This window comes from Lipophrys pholis (assembly GCF_963383615.2).
Source record: "Lipophrys pholis genome assembly, chromosome: 14".
NCBI lineage: Eukaryota > Metazoa > Chordata > Actinopteri > Blenniiformes > Blenniidae > Lipophrys > Lipophrys pholis.
Genome location: NC_137633.1, coordinates 22,835,791 through 22,855,556, shown reverse-complemented (window position 1 = coordinate 22,855,556; position 19,766 = coordinate 22,835,791). Strand labels below are relative to the sequence as shown.

Below are 19,766 nucleotides of genomic sequence, written 5' to 3'. Positions count from 1 at the left end.
ATGAACATGAGAATGGTGACGCTGGAGGCCAGAAGCTGTGTGACGGTCTGACTCTCCCACACTGTGAAAACCATTGTCCTACATGAAGGCACATGTCAGTAACATTGAGCCAAACTTTGTAGATTTTGATTCATTTTCACATTTATTTTGATTCAATCCCTCCTGTCCGAATGGTCCCCGGCCTGCAGCCGGTCGTATTCTTGTCTCAATGTATGCTGATGACTGAGCAGGTAGAACAAATACATAAATATATTCACTATTTTTATACTTACTTCCACTACTTACACTGGACTAACCCATTGCATTTGTAGTGGTTTTGTTGTTATTATTTTTTTTACATGTGTGTTGAGTCATGATATTGTTGAATGTCTTCTTGTAGTTAATCACTGCCATTATAAACTGCCGCTCTGGTGGTAGTACCTATGTTTACTCAGCAGGGGGCGCTTTTTAGTTCACGTCTGAGATGACTGGCCAGCAAAATGTCGATTTTGTTGTCTCCCTTGAACTAAAACAGAGTTAATGAAACTCTTTTTGCTTGATTCTTCCTTCTTTATTTTTTTTCAATAATTTTTTTTAAAGTAACTAACAAAACTTACGCTGTTGACACATTTACACACATGTTCTTCATTATACAAGTAAATTGTTTTTTGTTGTTGAAGATTCCTGTATTATTGGCCAACATTTGTGTTTTTTTTATAATCCTCAGTGCAGCATTTTCAGTAGAATTAGTTTGAATTCATTATGCAAATTTTAAAAAAAAAACTGCATTTTTTTCAGTTTTCAGGTAATACTTTAATGAGTTTAGTAGTGGTAGCTGATGTGACTTTATTTGGACTAAATATTCTCTTTTTAACATGTTGAATGAACAGTTAGATTTATATAGACGTTCATCAGGCTTTCTGTGTGTTTCATGCGTTGAGAAATATTAGCTCATATAGGTTTTTTTTTTTTTTAAAAGACGTGTGCCAAATGGGAAATACAGGTTACTTTGGAGTATTTTCACAGCAGTAGGACAAAATGACTTTACTTGTTATTCGCTTTGCGTGTTTCTCCTGCCGTACTTTAAAGTTCTGTATTTGATTTGTGGCTGAAGTTTCCTCAAAGACACTCTATGCAATATTTTCACATTTTCATTTAACCCAACAGTCCCCCAAATAAACCCACATGTATTCACCTCGTTTGTGTTATTACTGTGTCGTTACTGAAAACCCCTTGATGACAGTAAGAGGTTTCTGAAAAGTGTCACTGCTTCACAAATGTTTACGTTACATGCACGTTGTTGTCTTGCTGTTATATATTATCTGAGCTGTTGTAATTAATACAAACAGAGACATAATTCATGTGGACTGAGTTATAGAAAAGCTTCTTGTTTCTGTCCTGTGGATACGGACTAACATTAACCCTTTAAACACCGCTCTCAGACTCTCAGACCAGCCGCTGTTGCTACTTTTTTATTTGGATAAAGCAGTTTGTCCAGATACCTAAAATATAATACAATTTGTCGACTTGACAATTTGTAAATTTGACAATTTACAATTATATATTTCCCCTCCACACAAATAAAATATACTTTTGAGTATTAGGGAACGACATCTGCACATAACATAACCGTTATACAGTATGAAATGAGAAACAGATTATATATTTTAAAATTAATAGAACATAGAAGCTCTCTCCAATGAACTGACGGGGTCAGCAGCTTCCCCCAGCTCGGCTTCAACTCATTTAAATGCCCTGAAATTGGGAAGTTTAACTTCGCTATAAATTAATATTTCAAGACTTTTTCAATTCAGGAAAAAGTTTTGATCAAAGTTAAAAAAAAATCTAACTTGTTTGTCTTATATTTTAAAAATATCTTAAAAGGGAAAAAAAGATAAAACATTCCATATATATTTAAAAAATAAATAAACACAACTTGCACTGTTAGGTTCGCAGTATTCAACATCAATAAAGCATCAAATCAGCTCATCAAACTGGTTTTGTGAATATTATGAGAAGCAGAAGTGTCAAACTTTTTGAAATCCCCTGAACTTGTCATTTGTTTTGAAGATAAAAAAAAAAGAAAAAAGAAATACAACCACAATAGAAAGTTGTTTCTCTGGTGTTTCTGAGTCACTTCAGGATCAATGAAGCGTCCACTTCAGCAAACGTGACATTTAAGACAAAAAGCTGCAGCCAACAGTGGAAACAGCAGCTCAGTTTTAATCTCAAACTGAAAGTTCAGTAATGTTACAGATATTATCGTCAACACTCAAATGACTGGAGACTGTGGCTTCCTCTGATTGGAGACAACAACAAACCAAACGCTCTGTTTTCTTCTTCATTGACACCATCATTTATTCATGTTTGAGCTCCAAAAGCAGAAGAAAGAGTGCAGCATCAGAACCCAACACAATATGATAAGTACAAGTTTGATTACAGGACTGACGTCTGTCAGAGGCAAATAGATGATGTAGAAATAAAAGACAGTTTGCCAGAACATAGAGTGTCATTAATGTGCAGGATCCGTTAAAACCGATCCCCTCAAGTTTGAAACACCTGCTCATTCTTTTTATATGGTCAACAAATGTCCACAGGTATTGTAACTGTGACACTTGCTTGTGCACCAAACCTTACTTTCATGTTTCAAACGGTCTCTAATTCACTAGCAATGAATGTTTAGTGAATAATTAATAGTTTAACCGGCATTATGCATGTGAAGTCTGCGAGCCCCACTCACCCACATTGGTTGTTTTTTGTTAAATCACAAACTTCTTCATAGTGATTAAAGCTCCTTCACCAGCAGACTGAAAAAAACAACAACATGTAAATCCTTAAAATTGAAGTAAAGAAGAGCTGCTGGCTCTCATGCCTCGATAGGAACTCTTCTCTGATTATCTCTAAATTCATGCATACCAAACAAACTTCACTCCTCTTTGGCTAAATGCTGGACTCCCTGTGTGGCTGCAGGATTAAACCTGCCAGAAGTGTCCACACTGCTGGACAGCCACATTCCTGGTTTGTATTAGAACCCACGCTATAATTCTACTTCGTCTTTACATTACATTCAGGAGTAAAAATCTGTGTTTTCACAGTCTCAGCTTCCTTTGTGTGAAGCTGAGACTGAGCAGAGTCCCTGGACGCGGCAGGAAGTCAGACCTGAGTTAGGACTTGTGCTTCGCTCGTTGTCTTTTTGATTTAATTGGATTTTCATGATCTCGTGTAACATCCTGACTCTGGAACTGAAATCCCTTCACTTTCACTTCTGTCCACTTTCTGAGGAAGTTGAATTAGTGTCGGTGCGATTGCTCAATTGTTCAGAAACTTGCGACAGAGTCTCTGTCCGCGAGGATCCGTCGTGTGTTTTCTGTCGGCGTCGTGATTAAAGTGGTGAACGGTGCCTGGGAGGAACCTGCGCTGTCACTATGGGCACGGTGCCGCTCTTTCTCTGCTTCCCCAGCAGAGACTTCGGCTCCAGCCGTCACTGACAGTGTGTTTGTGTAGTTTGGTCGTTCCCTCCCGTTTCCCCGCTGGTCCCTTGGCTGCTGACGGCCTGCAGCGTGTGGATCAGGTTCTCCAGCCCCCACAGGTAGCCGTCCTCCCGGTTCCCCTCCTGCCAGGGGACGTCGTGCTTCAGCGTCTGGCCCTCCGGCAGCGCTGTCGTCTTCCCAAAGTCGATCATCCACACCTGCGCTTTGCCCGTGTGGTCGTGGATGAAGAGGAGGGAGCTGCCGATCACCTGCGGAGAAGTGATTTCACCAAGCGGATCAGTAAAGTCTGCTTTCTTTCTTTATTCCTAAACACACACATCACATGTTCTTACACACTGTAAGAAAAAAAAAAACACTTCAACCACCTGAATATCACACTGAGTAAGAGTTGTTGGGTGACTGTTGGATTTCTTCTTCTTTGTCACATTGTAGATATTAATACCAACAACTGCATGTTTTCCCTGAGCAGTGTGTGTGTGTGTGTGTGTGTGTGTGTGTGTGTGTGTGTGTGTGTATGTGTTTGTGTGTGTGTGATGCTTCGCTTTTTAAAGAGGCACAGCTAAAATGGAGAAAAATGGCAAAAAACACAAGAAATAGGGGAGAAAACTGTTGAAATAGACAGAAATAATAAAATATATAATATTATTCTAAAATAAAAAAAGTAAAAGATTGTGCGGTACTGCTTAAGAAAAGAGCCAAATTGGTTAAAACGGTTAAACTGTCTAAAAATGCTGAAAAAGAAGGTTGAATCATCTAAAATCGGGTGGAAACGTCACGTCATGTTTGCCATCCTAAAGTGTGAGTGAATTAAATGCAACATGCGACACAGTTTCTGCTCCGATATCAAAACTATATATGAAACTTTACAAGTTGTATCTGCCTCATTTTAAAGGTGAAACGTGTCTTTTCCAGTTGAATTTGATTCGGTTGGACAAAGTGACCAAAAAGGCTCTGCTGGTCCTATTGCGCCGCGCCCGGAGCGAGCGCCCTGACGGTGCGCCCTGATGGAGCGCCCTGACGGAGTGCAGTGGGTGGATGAACACATGAACGTTTACTGTGGATCAGCCGGTACCTCGTGGCTCTTGAAGAACTCGGACGTCTTCAGAGCTTTCTGGATCTCCGTCAGTCCGCTCAAATAAGACGCCTGCGTTTCAAAAAACAAACAGTGAAAGTGAATTGTAAATTTGATCTTGATCCCTGGTTGAGGCTGCTGCTTCTCGGCAGGATGTGGAGAGCGAACGTCACACAGGCAGTGACTCGGCGGCTCGCTCCTTAAATAAAGCACACGCATGTCTCGGCGCGGGGATGATCTCTAATCCCGTGTAAGAACAGAGTCCACAACCTTTCCATTTCAGAAAGGCATAAATCTGCGTTCTCTGACTCAGACTGACATACCGTGATGCTCCCGCTCCCTCCGACGAAGTCCGTAAACACCTGGACCACATCCTGCTTCGATCGGGTCTTCTTGAAGTCGGTTCGACACGTGCCGTCAGATTTCTGCCGAGAAGGAAGGAGCTGAATGAGAACATGACGACTCAGCATTATCTCACTAACCCTGCTTGTTTCAGACGCTCCAATAAACCTGCTTGAATTTAAGAGCAAGTTCTGCACGTGACAAGGATCCATTCGAGTCGGGAAGATTGGAGCATCTGAAACCATGCAAAAGAAGAGACCGTGAACCGGAGCAGTAAAGTTACATGAATAATGAAATGAATGAATCGGAAATAGATTTCAGAAGAGGGAAGTTTCTCTCCTCACTGTGTAATAAAAAGACAATAAAGACCAAACGCATTTGTGTGTTTTGTTGGAGGATTGTGTCGACCAGCTTACCAACTGCACAAAGAACAACCAAGAGTCCAAAGTTAAATGAAATGTTGACATAAATAAACATAAAGAAGTCACTTTTTTTTTTTTTTTTTTACAAAAACAGGAAATGTCTCAGCACATGACAGCAAGATGAAAACATGAAAACACAAAATGAACAATAAAAGTGAATTTGAGCTTCACAGTCTGCAGGTTTTTTTACTCAAAATCTGAATAACACCTGATAAATGAATGTACTTTAGGCCTGTCTGTGCAGGTGATCAGATAAAAATAACATCATGTGTTAATGACAGTATTGAAAAGAGGGTTTGAGTTTGGGTTTGTTCTCACAAGTAGTAAATAAAATCAGACAAAGCAACTCGGTCGGAATTTGGTAAAGAAAAACTTGATCTGTCACAAAGTCAAAACTGTGAACAAGAATAAAAGCAGCAGAGGAGATTCAGAAATGACTGTAGGACCTGAAAAATCTGGGAATAAAAGTCATGGAGGGGCAGCTGAAGAATAACGATGACAGAAGCTTTTCACACCTTTTCTTTAAAACATTGGAGTGTGTGTGTGTGTGTGTGTGTGTGTGTGTGTGTGTGTGTGTGTGTGTGTGTGTGTGTGTGTGTGTGTGTGTGTGTGTGTGTGTGTGTGTGTGTGTGTGTGTGTGTGTGTGTGTGTGTGTGTGTGTGTGTGTGTGCCATATTAACCTTTAAATCTAAATTTTAAAGGAGTCATCACCTGGTACTTCCAGCAACCAGGGAGCTCGCTATCATTTCAGCTTCTCAATATCTCAGCTCGGCTCTCATAGTGTCGATATTCTTAAGAAATCTGTTTCAATAATCAACGTTTTCTTGTAAAAGTTTCCTATTTGCTCGGCGGTTTGGAGGATTGGAGCTTGGATTGGATTGGGTTTTATGGTTGACCCCCCCCAGCTCCAGGGTGTCCAGGTTTAACTGATAACCCTTCAGGACGTCTCTCCCGCCGCCCCTGGAGCGACCCGGAGCTGGAACCATGGCTTCCACATGTTCTACCTTGGTGCCCTCGATCCTGAAGCCCAGGCTGTTGGTGGAGCTCATGGTCTCCCTCCACTGCATGTAGCGAGGCTTGGTGACGCCCCGCTGGGCGTGCTCCTCGGCGGTCGGCCCCTCGCCGTCCACCTCCACCATTTTGCGATACAGGTCCTCTCTGGGCTTGGGCCGCTCCCTCGCTCGCACCAGCTCCTCCTCCAGGTAGGTCCTGTGGCGGCAGGGGGAGAAGATGTGTATGCGTTCAGGGTTTGTCTTGTTTTCGCAGCATTATTTATCAAGAGGAAAAGTACACAGGAAGGGTTGTATACTTTCAAGGCTTGTCCTGGATCAACGCTCTCATTTACAGAGTTGGTGTACTGCTTTCTTTTTCCTGCAGGCTTTAGGAGTGTCACACAGTGTGCAGAGTTCATGAGAACATCAAGCCTCATACATGCAGCTCAGACTCTCTCCCTGTACTGGCGTTCCGAGCACAGTGTTTGTGCAGACGGACGAGGATTTCAGTTTCAGTTTGTCGAGCTGCACTTCCTCTCTGCCGAAGAGGGAAGCTGAGAGGAGACTCCACCGTGCAGCGCGCAACTATCTGAAAGTGTGTGTGTGTGTGTGTGTGTGTGTGTGTGTGTGTGTGTGTGTGTGTGTGTGTGTGTGTGTGTGTGTGTGTGTGTGTGTGTGTGTGTGTGTGTGTGTGTGTGTGTGTGTGTGTGTGTGTGTGTGTGTGCAACTTAGTGGTTTAGCAGCTTTGTGGTTGAGAATGTTTTTGACATAGGGGAGCCTCCAGGGACACCCTGTGTGTGTGTGTGTGTGTGTGTGTGTGTGTGTGTGTGTGTGTGTGTGTGTGTGTGTGTGTGTGTGTGTGTGTGTGTGTGTGTGTACTTGTGAACATGCCCCCCTTCCACACACACACATGCAAACACAGACATATGACAGATGATTGTATTTACACATTGCAAATTGCATATGTCTGTGTTTGCAATTCATGCCCCCCCTCCACACACACACACACACACACAACACACACACACACAACACACGCCCCCGCTGCCACAGGAAGCGAGCACACAGCCTGCAGTTACAACAGGTGTTCCCCTGTAGAAGAAGAGTGCTTCAGGCAGCAGCTTCTGTCACCACACACACACACACACACACACACACACACACACACACACACACACACACACACACACACACACACACACACACACACACACACACACACACACACACACACACACACACACACACACACACACACAAACACACACCAATCCACTGAGTGAGTGAGGATCTTTACATATTGTAAAAGTCATAAAAGGTGAATTAATGCTCTAATCAATATTTTTTAAATGATTTATTTGGGTTCTGTTTATCAGTGTTTTATATTTTTGTAAAACCTCATTTCCATATTTCTTTCTTTCTTTGTTTATTTCTTTATTTATTCATTGTGACTTTTTGCATTCACATAATCATTAGTTTTCACATTTCTATCTTCCAATAATTAGTTATTTATCTTATGCATATTTCATTATTTTCCCATGAAGTCATTGATTTTGTCTGTCTTAAGGGATCTTCTCATCAAGTGATTTGTTTACAGAAACTCAAGTTTTCCTTCGGCGAGTCCCGTGATGGAAAGTGTTTTATGACGATATCAGATCACTGCCGAACACCTTCCAGGATGTATTGAAATATACGCTGAAATTTTTTTGATATTTTTCAACAAATGCTTTGTGACTGTGTTTAAGTAGACGTTTCCTGTGTCGATGAAATAAGAAAATGTTTAAATGACTTTTAATTTGCACACAAATATGGGTATTCGTCGCGTTACTTTGTTTTAAGTTCTCCACTGATCACATCCTGACATTCAAACATGATCATCTTCATCAAAACACATCAATTATAGTTAGTACACAACTGTACTTAGTACACTGTACAAGTATGAGAGGCAGCGTCAGAGCAGTTACAGTGACTGAGGGTGCAAGTTCCAAACACCCTGTTTCTGTTTCAAACATATAAAAAGAGTTTTTAATAAAGTCAAGTTATTCAGTTTCAGTATGTGTGTTGTTCTTACTGGTTAAACTGCTGAATCCATGCTGATTGATTCAATTTTCAAACAAAAGCTCTATTGTGTGTTTTCACGTGTGTTTGTGCAAGAAAAGAGGCATTTTGTAACAATTCAGTTAAGAAACTTGTTTTGTAAATCAATTTTCAGAAACTGTGATTTCCTACTTTCACTTGAAGGGGTCATATTATTCAGCTTTTCAATAAATTCACGTGGATCTCGTTGGTCCAAAAATGTTGTATTCAAAGTTTACTGGTCCAAATCAAGCTTTTCTTTTTTTTAAACTTTTCCTCCATTTGAATATTGGATCGTAGGAGCTTCATTCAGAATCTGCTGTGTCTCTGTGAGCTGGACTGGCTCTGCCCACACATGTCCATCTTGTGAAGAGGAGGAAGTACTTCCTCTGGTGGTGCCATGTGCCAGAGCAGAGCTGCCTAATTGTGGGAGGAGTCAAAGGGAGGGACTACCTTGATTGGCTAAACCCCTGATGACACTGTATAGGATTTGATTTCTGATTCGCTGGTTGGAGCAAAACACTTTTTAAAAACAAGCCAGGGAGAGAGAGGACAGACTGTCTTCCCTTCTGGGGCGTCATTCTCATGTATGGGGACGATTATTACTGTTGGAAAACCATTAGAAAGTGAATTTTGCATGATATGACCCCCTTAAGTAAAGCAGTTGATTTAGCCCTCATATTATTTTGTAAACTTCCTTTTGAGAACAGATAATTATTTTTATTTTTTCCCTTATCTTTTTAAGAAGTGATCATTACCAGGCCGGCTTCACGTCCTCGCAGAACTGAACATCCAATAAAGGTGTAAACCTGAGACAATTAAATCTGCCGTCTTTTAGGAGCTCAAAGAATGAAAGAAAGTAAAAAAAAAGCTAAATTATTACCAAATATTTACTTTTCAAATCCAACTTTTTGTGTAATTGATTATTATACCTTTCTATCTATCTATCTATCTATCTATCTATCTATCTATCTATCTATCTATCTATCTATCTATCTATCTATCTGTCTATCTGTCTGTCTGTCTGTCTGTCTGTCTGTCTGTCTGTCTGTCTGTCTATCTATCTATCTATCTATCTATCTATCTATCTATCTATCTATCTATCTATCTATCTATCTATCTATCTATCGTTCTATCTATCTATCTATTTATCGTTCTATCTATCTATCTCTATATCTACCCAATCTATCTATCCATCCATCTATCTATCTATCTATCTATCTATCTATCTATCTATCTATCTATCTATCTATCTATCTATCTATCTATCTATCTATCTATCTATCTATCTATCTATCTATCTATCTATCTATCTATCTATCTATCTATCTATCTATCTATTGTTACATTGTTATGCCATTTTCGCCATTTACAAAACAAACTGCAATAGAAATAACTTCACTAAAGTAGTGAATGAATGGAAAACGTCGTCCCTCACCTCACTCCCATCTTGCAGTCCATAACATTAGGAAGGTCGAAGGTCGCCAGCAGGTCGGTCATGTGCAGGAAGGACTCTCCGTCTTTCTCCACCACGCCGTGATATTCAGGCACGAAGGAAAGCAGCACGTCTCCCTTCAGCTTCACAAAACACTGCATCTCGAACTCGGAGAACTTCTTCAGGATGGTGCCTTCGTCCGCTGCCTTGAAGTTCCCTGAGAGGAGGGCAAGGGGGCGCAGTTCAGGTGTCAGGTGATCTCCGTGTGTGCGATTAGTCTGGACTGATTGTGACGAGAACCATGGCACCTTTGTGTCCAGCCAGCTGAACCCAGTTTAACCTCTTCCTCTGGGTGGCGCGAAAGGGCCAGTGGACGACGGTCTTCAGCTTCCACCACGGCTTGATCTGCTAGAAAACACAATCAAAACAAAGATAAATGAGCAGAAACATTCTGAATGTGAACATCTTTGTGTGCCGGCGGGCGCTTGGTAACAGGAGGAAGTGCAGTGAGCCAGCCTCCGTACCATCTCTGCAGAAATCTGACGACATAAGCAGTTCTGCCCCCGTGAAGGTGATGCCGGGCGTCTGGTTTGCCACTCTGTCAAACCTCGGATGTAGGTCGCCTCAACATCTGTGGAAACTCATGTCTCTTCTCAACATCTCTGCTCAGCACTTCTACTGCTGTGTGACGACGGCGCTGCGACTTTCACACATTCAGACGTTTCATTTCACTGTCGTTACTATGACTTTACATTAGAGTGAAATTTGAATAACGAACAGACTGAAGCATTACGGTTCTTCAAATTGTCAGGATTTTGAGGAGCGCTGAAAGGTCTTGCCGCAGCTCTTGGCTTTGGGGTAATCACTCACGCTCAGTGTCGCTGGTTTGCAGTTTTATCGTGTGTTCACAATAAATCAGAGTCGGCTTGAAATCAAGAACAAATACAGAGATTCGTCTGAACCACAGACTGTGTCGTCTTGGCACCACGGTTTGTTTTTAACTGTTGTTTGTGTTCTCCAATCACACACACACACACACACACACACACACACACACACACACACACACACACACACACACACACACACACACACACACACACACACACACACACACACACACACACACACACACACACACCACACACAGCTTGCGTAAGACGCCGTAGTGTTTTCACACTTACTGTGTTATTATCAGAAAACTGAGTAAATCTCCAGCATCAGATTGTCATTATAATTCTCCTGCACTGATTTTTGGCCGCAGGTTCGCTGGATCTGACCTGATCACAGGTAACGTGAAGTGGACAGGTGGGCAGTCGACCTCACATTCACACACACTCACACACATTCACACACACACTCACGTTCACAAGCACTTTAGAATCACCGATTGCCCACAAAGTAGCCATAGAAAAAACCCACAATGCAAAGTGGGAACATGCCAGCTGCACACAGACGGACTCGAACCAGGCATTGGGCTCAATGTGAGGCGGGAGTGCTAAACCACTTCACCACACTTTTGTGTTTCAAGCTTCATTAGTTGAAATTTTGAAAAGTTTTGAAAATCAAAACGACAGTATCGCAAAATATTTGAAGACAAAAAAGAAGTTTCTCATTTTTTTTTGAACAGAGGCCATGAATAATTCTTTTAAATGCTTCAAACTTTTTTATCTAACGACAATAAACTTGCTGGTGCTTGTTTTCAGAGCTCGCTGTTCGGCTGTGGAGCGGACATTTTTATTCTGTGTATTCTGAATAAAACAGGAAATGAAACAGGGCGGCGTGAGCGTGAGTGTGTGTGTGTGTGTGTGTGTGTGTGTGTGTGTGTGTGTGTGTGTGTGTGTGTGTGTGTGTGTGTGTGTGTGTGTGTGTGTGCGCGTGTGTGTGTGCATGAATGTGTCTTTTTTCACAGTTCACTGAGAGCAGAACTCAAGAGCCGACGTTAAAAACACACATTGTTCATCCAGTTTGCTTGAACTCTGGAAAACAAACGGCCTTGATGACAGAAAGCAGAGAAGTTTGTATGGATAACATTTGTAATAATACGGGTTGGGATTAGAACTATCAGCTCTGCCCTCTACCACTTTGTGCTCACGTATATTAAAGACAACACCATCCACACCTTTATATGAGCAGGAGTCAGTTACAGCTGAAATCTAGAGTAGTTAATAGTTAATAATAATAAAGTATTTCTAACCTCTGTGAGCTCTAAATATCATTATGACTGTTTTATGTCGAGCTTCTATCTTTGGAAGTACATCAACTTTACTATAATATGTGTTTATGCAAACTCTTTTAACAAACTTGTTCTCATGTTTGCAACTATTGTAAATTTTAATATGTAGTCATAGTCATAGTCATAGTCATAGTATTGATTTATTTATTCATTTTCTAACATACTGTTTTAATCTTTGTGAGATGTTTGGCTGCTGTAATGCCTGAATGTCTGAGATGACAGAAGTCTTATATCATCCCGTGTTTCCCCAGTTCTCCTTCATTTAAGTCGAATAACAAATCGTGTCCCATCTCTAGTCTTTAAGGTGATTCTGATCTTGACTTAGGCTCTTCATAAGGATCAAATGTCCAGGCTAGTTGGAAGAACAACAAGTTTAATTGTTAACGATATGCTTATTTAATGGAAATAATTCACTTTTAAAAGTTGGACATGAATCCAGGAGAGAACAAAAGAAGTCAAACTTTATGTGATTTAGCCATATGTTAGGACTTATAACCATGATAAGATTAGAGGGGAATGTTTACACCAAAATACATCCGATATTAGTATTTTATAATCCAAGTAAAGGGACGCAGAGCTCCCATCAAGAGTCAAAGTCACAGTGGTATCTTTGAACTCACACAAAACAATGATGTTTTTGAATGTGTCTTTTCATAAATGAAGTATTTGTTTTGAACTAATGTCATGACTATCAGAGGTATTATGGTCTGTCGCCATGTCCGGGGTGTTTTACTGGATACCTGGTTCCACAACATAAAAACTTGGACCAACAGGCAAAGGAACACACACACACACACACACACACACACACACACACACACACACACACACACACACACACACACACACACACACACACCCACACACACACACACACACACACACACACACACACACACACACACACACACACACACACACACACACACACACACACACACACACCAACAGAAGTTACAGACTGTCCCAACACATAGAAGCTCAAAGTTTGACACGCTGACATGCTGATAGTTGATTGACTTTCTTTAATAAATTAAAACGTCAGCTGTCGTCATCATTCAGTGAACAGGAAACAGTAAACTTCTACTGAATCCAGCAGAGGGGCTGAATGTGGGCCGAAGCAGCTGCGACGATTCATCAGACTCTGGTTGTAACTCCTGCTTTCTACATGAAGATGTATCCAGATGTGAACGTCAAGAACTCCTGCTGCTGTTTGCTTCCGTCCTTGTTTCTCTGTGTTTGATCCGTCCATTAGAGCCTGAGGGCATCGGCGTGTCACACGAGGCCTGCATCACTCCACCGGCCTGGACGCGCTCTGTGCTGATACATCAGAGTTTCTGACTTCCTGAAGTGCAGGCTTTGTTAAATGTCAAAGGATGAAGCTAAAATTGGAAAGTGACCACAAAGCAGCATTATTACACAAGGCTGCTTTAGCCTGAGCTTGTTTTTGTGTGCGGCGGTCTGTGTGGGCGGCGGGGTAAGCATCATGTGGCTATTTCCACAGGAGACACGACATTAGTATTTCCATATGAACTCCAGTCAAAAGGGGGGTTTTGTCGGCTTGGAGCCGACATGGCGAGCCTCGTTTGGCAATGTGAGATTCAGCAACGCTCTCATTCTCGCATAAACACACCAGCTCGGCAGGCAATACGTATTCAGTGTGTTTGACAGAAAGAGACAGGGACAGGCCTTGTACGGCGAGGCAAAGCCACGTGGTCGGCCAATAAAATACACACACGCTGGTCAAACGACAGCCGGGGACAAAAAGCAGACGATGCTGTTTAACAGAGGTGAGTCACTGTGAGCGCGCTCAACTTCCCTGTAAATCACACAATGACTGAGAGAGGTTTTCACCGAGTCCACACGCAAAACATCAGCGAGCCCTGCTGAGCACTCGCCTGGTTCTGTGAGGCCGAGTAAAGCTGTATCAGCCAAAGGTAAACAGATTTCCACCCTCAGCGGGTATTGAACTGCAGCGCCGGCTGTGTGCTGAAGGAGGGACGGCGGCTGGAAAGGTCAACATGGGATTCGCTGACTGACGAGCTCACGTTTAACACGCAAACACACGCAGTTTTATCGGTCAGTGTGAACTCAGGAAGAAGCTCAGTGGAAATCCCTTAGTGAACTCGTTTGGCAAATTAACTACACAATCTCTCTTCCAAAGAGGCTCATTCAGGTTCATGATGTCGTACCTTCAGAATAAAACGTACTTCAAATGATTGAAATGACCAATCTGCTTAAGTGTCAGCGAGCAAACCCGAAGTAAAGATGAAAACCGTCGGTACACATTCAGAAAATGATTCATAGAGAAGACAAAGGTTATTCAGTTTCTGTCTGCGGAGCTCAAGGTGAAGTGAAAGATGTTGACAGCTCATCAACCATAAAGACAGATAACATCATTTCAGAGGAAACAATCACATTTCCACCAGATTAATCTGCCAGTCTGAGGCTTTATTCTATAAGACACATGTAATTCCTTCCTGCAGCCCGTTAATCACATTCCCAAAGCAAAAACTTAGAAGTCAGGAGTGACTGGAGATGTAAAGTGACTACTGAAGAGACATATTTGTGACAGTCGGAAATCAACTAAACAAACAGTGGCTGGTGTGTCTCTGACTGTGTAATTGGTTCTGTTAGTGTGCTGACTGCTGTTTACATGTTTTCTAAACATCAGCGCTTTAACTGTGAGACAGCAGGTTTACAGAGACACACAGCAAGTCCTCTACTTCACTGTGTGCAGAAGAAACAGGCTTATTTTCTGTCCCGCTGAAACAAAACTCAGCTCATTTATCCGGTGAGAAAAGTTTGACCCTAAAGTCAAAGGAGGGGAAAAGTGGACAAACAACTGTATTTAACTGGCTGCAGCAATGAACGGCGAAAAAAGTACCCTAAAAGTACATTAACTACTTTGTATTGTTCTGGTAAAAGCAGGATTGAATGTACTCATAATAAACATACACGCTGAGTAAACATCAATAGACAATAAACATAAACAGTTTAGCAAACAAATGTAAATCAAAATAAACTCACACCTGTACTAATCAAAAGGTTGGAATATTAATATTAGATGTGAGCTTCCCGAGTAAGCAATTTATGATTTGGTGTAAAATGACACACTTGTCAAAATACCACCGATGCCATGTCGGCTCCTCCAGAATGACTTGTTGATGAGAGTGATGTGTGTCTTTGTCGTTCTAAGCCCTGCTGTACTCACATCTCCAGCGTCCAGCAGATGCTCCAGAGTGACGATGCCTTTGCTCTTCGTCTCGGTGTCACTGAGCAGATCGTCCTCGGACTCCGCCACCGAGGAGCCGGTGGACGAGATGGACGAGCTGGACAGTTTCCTGCGTAGGGTTCCGTCCACGGCATCGTCCCAGTCCTCCTGCTGCATCTCCCGGGAGGAGCCGCCTCCCTCCGGGGTGATGGTGACCTGCGGGACCCGCGGCGCCTCCCTCAACGGCGGCTGCGCGCGTTCAGCGGCCGTCAACGCGAGCTCATCGCCGGGCTGCGGAGGCTTCACGCCGACGCGTCGCTCGGTGAGTCCGGTCACAGAGAGCCCGAGGTCCTTGGAGGTCTTCCTCCTGCTCTCTTTGGGCATTGGAGCGGAGTGCGCGTCTCGCGGGCGCACGACGGCAAAACGGCTTCAGCCGTCAAATCCGGACATTTCACTTTGAGAAAGTTGTAGGTGAAGCTCGAGGAGACTCCCGGTCCTCCGCCGCTCCTCCGCGGGTCCTCCTGCCTGCTCCTGGTCCGAGCCGCCTTAAACGGCTGCGTGAGCCCGTGCGCTCTGGGAACCCCTCTGTGGCGGCGGCGTGGCCCGAGCCTCTAAAGGCGCTCTGCACGCGCGCCTAGACTCACCGTGCTTATTATCTTCCGCGAAGTCTCTCTCTCTCTCTCTCTCTTTCTCTCTCTCCTTCTCTCTTCCTGATTGACAAGTTGAAGTCGAGCCAGAATACACCCACAAACAAGACGCACCGCTGCCGTCGGCAAGCGCACAGCGATTATTGACTTCTTCTTCTTCTTCTTCTTCTTCTTCTTCTTCTTCTTCTTCTTCTTCTTCTTCTTCTTCTTCTTCTTCTTCTTCTTCTTCTTCTTCTTCTTCTTCTTCTTCTTATTCTTATTCTTATTATTATGCATTAACTAACTACCACATGAGTAACCTTTACCCGGAACGTAACCTCCAGAACCACATCCCTTGAGTCTTCACCTGAGATGTTATTGATCAGCCTCCATCATTGCTTATCACTCACACCACACGTGTGTTTGAGTGAGAACACTAAATGGAAAAATACAATACACTTATTATAATTTACAGTTGAGTTTATCTTTTGTTGGCTGAGTGGTCCTGAAAGTGTGGGAGAATGAGTCCACAGCCTGCAACATGTTGTTACATATGAGGTTTGCACAAAAGCTTATTTCAGCACTTCACGTTTTCACAAATTCAGTCATGAAAATCTAAAAATCTCAAATCCCCAAAAAAGCGTAAATTCTTTACATTTTTAACACTTTTAAACTCGCTATTCATATATTCATATTGTAAGTGATTTTATATTAAGTGTACTGTCTACTTTATGTGTACGTTTGCGCACTATGTTGATCCACAAGGGAGCAGCGCCTGTAATCTCATTATATTGCCCATATAATGACAAAGTTTTATCTTGTCATGAAAACCTGTGATTTGTTACCGACTCGTTAACCCTCTGGCGCCCTCTAGAGGAGACCCGTTATTATTATTTCAGTTTTTAATGTAAATAATATATAATTAATATATTTTATATCAATCTAAGAGGAAGTCTGCAATTGGCCTTTCAGAATAAGGTTTTTGTCCCAAATTGAATTTGGCTCGGCTCAACCCTGCTGCTCCTCCTATCAACAGCTGCAATTCGAGTTGCATGTCCAGTTTGTGCTCTGAATAAGCTTTTGGCAGTTTTTACCTACATGAACATCATCACATTCAGTTTGTTTACCAGAGCTTTAATTCAGGCTCTGGGTCATTGCACCAGTTAGAAAAACTCGTTTGAAAACCGGCTTGTCTCTGTGTGACTGTGTGTGACTGTGTGTGTCTGTGTGTGTCTGTGTGTGACTGTGTGTGTCTGTGTGTGACTGTTTGTGACTGTGTGTGTCTGTAGGTGTCTGTGTGTGTCTGTGTGTGACTGTGTGTGTGACTGTGTGTGACTGTGTGTGTCTGTGTGTGACTGTGTGACTGTGTGTGACTGTTTGTGACTGTGTGTGTCTGTAGGTGTCTGTGTGTGTCTGTGTGTGACTGTGTGTGTGACTGTGTGTGACTGTGTGTGTCTGTGTGTGTGACTGTGTGTGACTGTGTGTGTGTGTCTGTGTGTAACTGTGTGTGTCTGTGTGTGACTATGTGTGTGACTGTGTGTGTCTGTGTGTGTTTGTGTGTGACTGTGTGTGTCTGTGTGTGTCTGTAGGTGTCTGTGTGTGACTGTGTGTGTCTGTGTGTGACTGTGTGTGACTGTGTTTGTGACTGTGTGTGTCTGTGTGTGTCTGTGTGTGTCTGTAGGTGTCTGTGTGTGACTGTGTGTGTCTGTGTGTGACTGTGTGTGTGACTGTGTTTGTGACTGTGTGTGTCTGTGTGTGACTGTGTGTGTCTGTGTGTGACTGTGTGTGTGACTGTGTGTGTGACTGTGTTTGTGACTGTGTGTGTCTGTGTGTGACTGTGTGTGTCTGTGTGTGACTGTGTTTGTGACTGTGTGTGTCTGTGTGTGACTGTGTGTGTCTGTGTGTGACTGTGTTTGTGACTGTGTGTGTCTGTGTGTGACTGTGTGTGCTGACGATGTGTTGTCGTCGCTCTACAGCGGCCGTCATTCCCAGAAGAAGAGCAGGAGAAAGACTTTCATCAGGCCAAAGCCATATTGTGAGTAGCATTATGTAATCCTCTATATCCATTGTTTTATCCTCATGATTGTTGATGCTTTATAGCACAAAGAAAACTCACGAGTCTACAACAGTTGATACGCTGCAGTTTCTGGTCTTGCTTCTCCTTAACTTCTGCTAAGAGTTGTTGCTTCACAAAGGGAAAATGTTGTTATTTTCCTTTGGAGTTTGTTGTTAACTTTACCTTTAAAACAAAAAAAAATTCTATTTTTTGTTTCATTTAATGTGATTTTTCTATTAGTTGTGAAGTGCTTGATCCGGTGGATCATACAGGCCAACATACAGATTTTGTCAGATGGCAAATGAGAAGGAATTTGAATGTGTAAGTGATCTCTTGGAATGTTAGCGGCCTTAGAAACCTTGTTAAATTAAAGCATGTGATGTCCAAACTTAAACAATACCACCCAACAATTATAATTTTGCAAGAAACGCATCTCCTCAAGTAAAGACCCAAGCCTGAGAACGAGGTGGCCAGGCCAAGTAGCGTCCCCCTTCTCATCACATTAGTCTTGCTGTAGTACAATACATACTGTAAATCAGTACTTCTTCGTAAACAAAAAAACTGTTTCAGACTCACCGGTTCGTCATTTTACAAGGTTCATTACTAAAGTAAGTCTTGATTCTAGTAAACCTCTAAGGATCAAACATTTATGATGCAAAATGTTATAACAACTTGCTTATTTGAATATCTTCAATGCATGGAGACACAATAAAAGGAGGGATTTTAACTCACGAGAGCAGAAACTTCATCGTTCTTCAGGCTCAGTTGTCTCACACTCGAAAAAGCAGGAATTATACATCAATTCATATTAGAATTGAATCTTAAAGACACTTGGACTTTTAAAAATCCTCCAAAGAGAGAATCTTTATGTCATTCCACTCGTCATAATAGGTTAACCACTGGATACTTATCCTCATATCCCATCATGCTCTAGTTACACTTTCATATTCTGCTTCAACAGCATCACTTGTACTGCTGTGGTTTTACCCACCATTACTTTCAATGGAAATTCCCATAAAATCACAAGAGATAACAGTAAAATTTCCAAAATCCGTATCTGATTTTAAATCTATTTCCCACCACATTGTGACTCCCTCACTGAGCGAAGAAGCTAAAGCTGAGCCGGACGCCCCGATTACCATAACTGAAGTGTCTGCTGCAATGGACAAACTTAAAGACGGAAAAGCCCGGGGCCCAGATGGTCTGTGAATAGATCAATAAAAAAGATTTAAATTAAAGTTACTGCAACCGTCATTAGACACGGTGGAGGAAAGCTTCCAGGCAAATGAACTTCCTCCCTCCTTCCGCAGTGCTCTCATAATTCTACTTCTTAAACCTGATGAGCCATCCACAGAATGTGAATCCTGTCCACCACTTTCATTAGTGAACTCAGATGCTGGGATATTAGCAAAGGAGTGAGCTTGTAGGTTGGAGAAATGTCTCCCTTCTCTTTCTGATCCCGACCAAAGTGGGTTTATAGAGGGTCACCGAGCTCGTGTTCACCAGGCACTGAATATCATTCATGGAAAATCAGAACAACCAGATACAACTCTACTGTCTATATACGCGGAAAAAGTTTTCAATCATGTTGAGCATTTATGTCTCTGTGAAGCCTTGTCCCGATTTGGATCTGGCAATTAGTTTTCCACTTAGCTCACTGAGCCAAAAGTGGTCCAAAACATGTCCAAAGAAAGTCATGTATACATCCAGAAGACGGCCAGAATGAAAGTTTTTTTATACGTTGTATTTTTGTCTTGTCTGGACGTCAATGAAAATACATTTAAAACCATAAGGAGGACAGGCCGTCAGTCTATCACGAGACACA

General features: G+C 42.3%; 1 protein-coding gene across 2 annotated transcripts; it reads right to left on the bottom strand.

The window, feature by feature from the left end:
* Positions 1 to 1,436: 1,436 nt before the first annotated feature.
* On the bottom strand, positions 1,437 to 16,111 carry itpka (inositol-trisphosphate 3-kinase A). Of its 2 annotated transcripts, none has more exons than XM_080480388.1 (7): positions 15,260 to 16,054; positions 10,118 to 10,214; positions 9,813 to 10,026; positions 6,311 to 6,515; positions 4,866 to 4,967; positions 4,543 to 4,614; positions 1,437 to 3,718 (listed from the first exon to the last, which is right to left on the bottom strand). In XM_080480388.1, the coding sequence occupies exons 1-7, from the start codon at positions 15,641 to 15,643 to the stop codon at positions 3,461 to 3,463; spliced, it is 1,332 nt and encodes a 443-aa protein (XP_080336514.1). In that variant the 5' UTR covers positions 15,644 to 16,054; the 3' UTR covers positions 1,437 to 3,460. The 2 variants fall into 2 exon arrangements, with proteins under 2 accessions (XP_080336514.1, XP_080336513.1); XM_080480387.1 differs by having other exon boundaries at positions 2,152 to 3,718; positions 10,118 to 10,217; positions 15,260 to 16,111.
* Between the last annotated feature and the right edge of the window lie 3,655 nt (positions 16,112 to 19,766).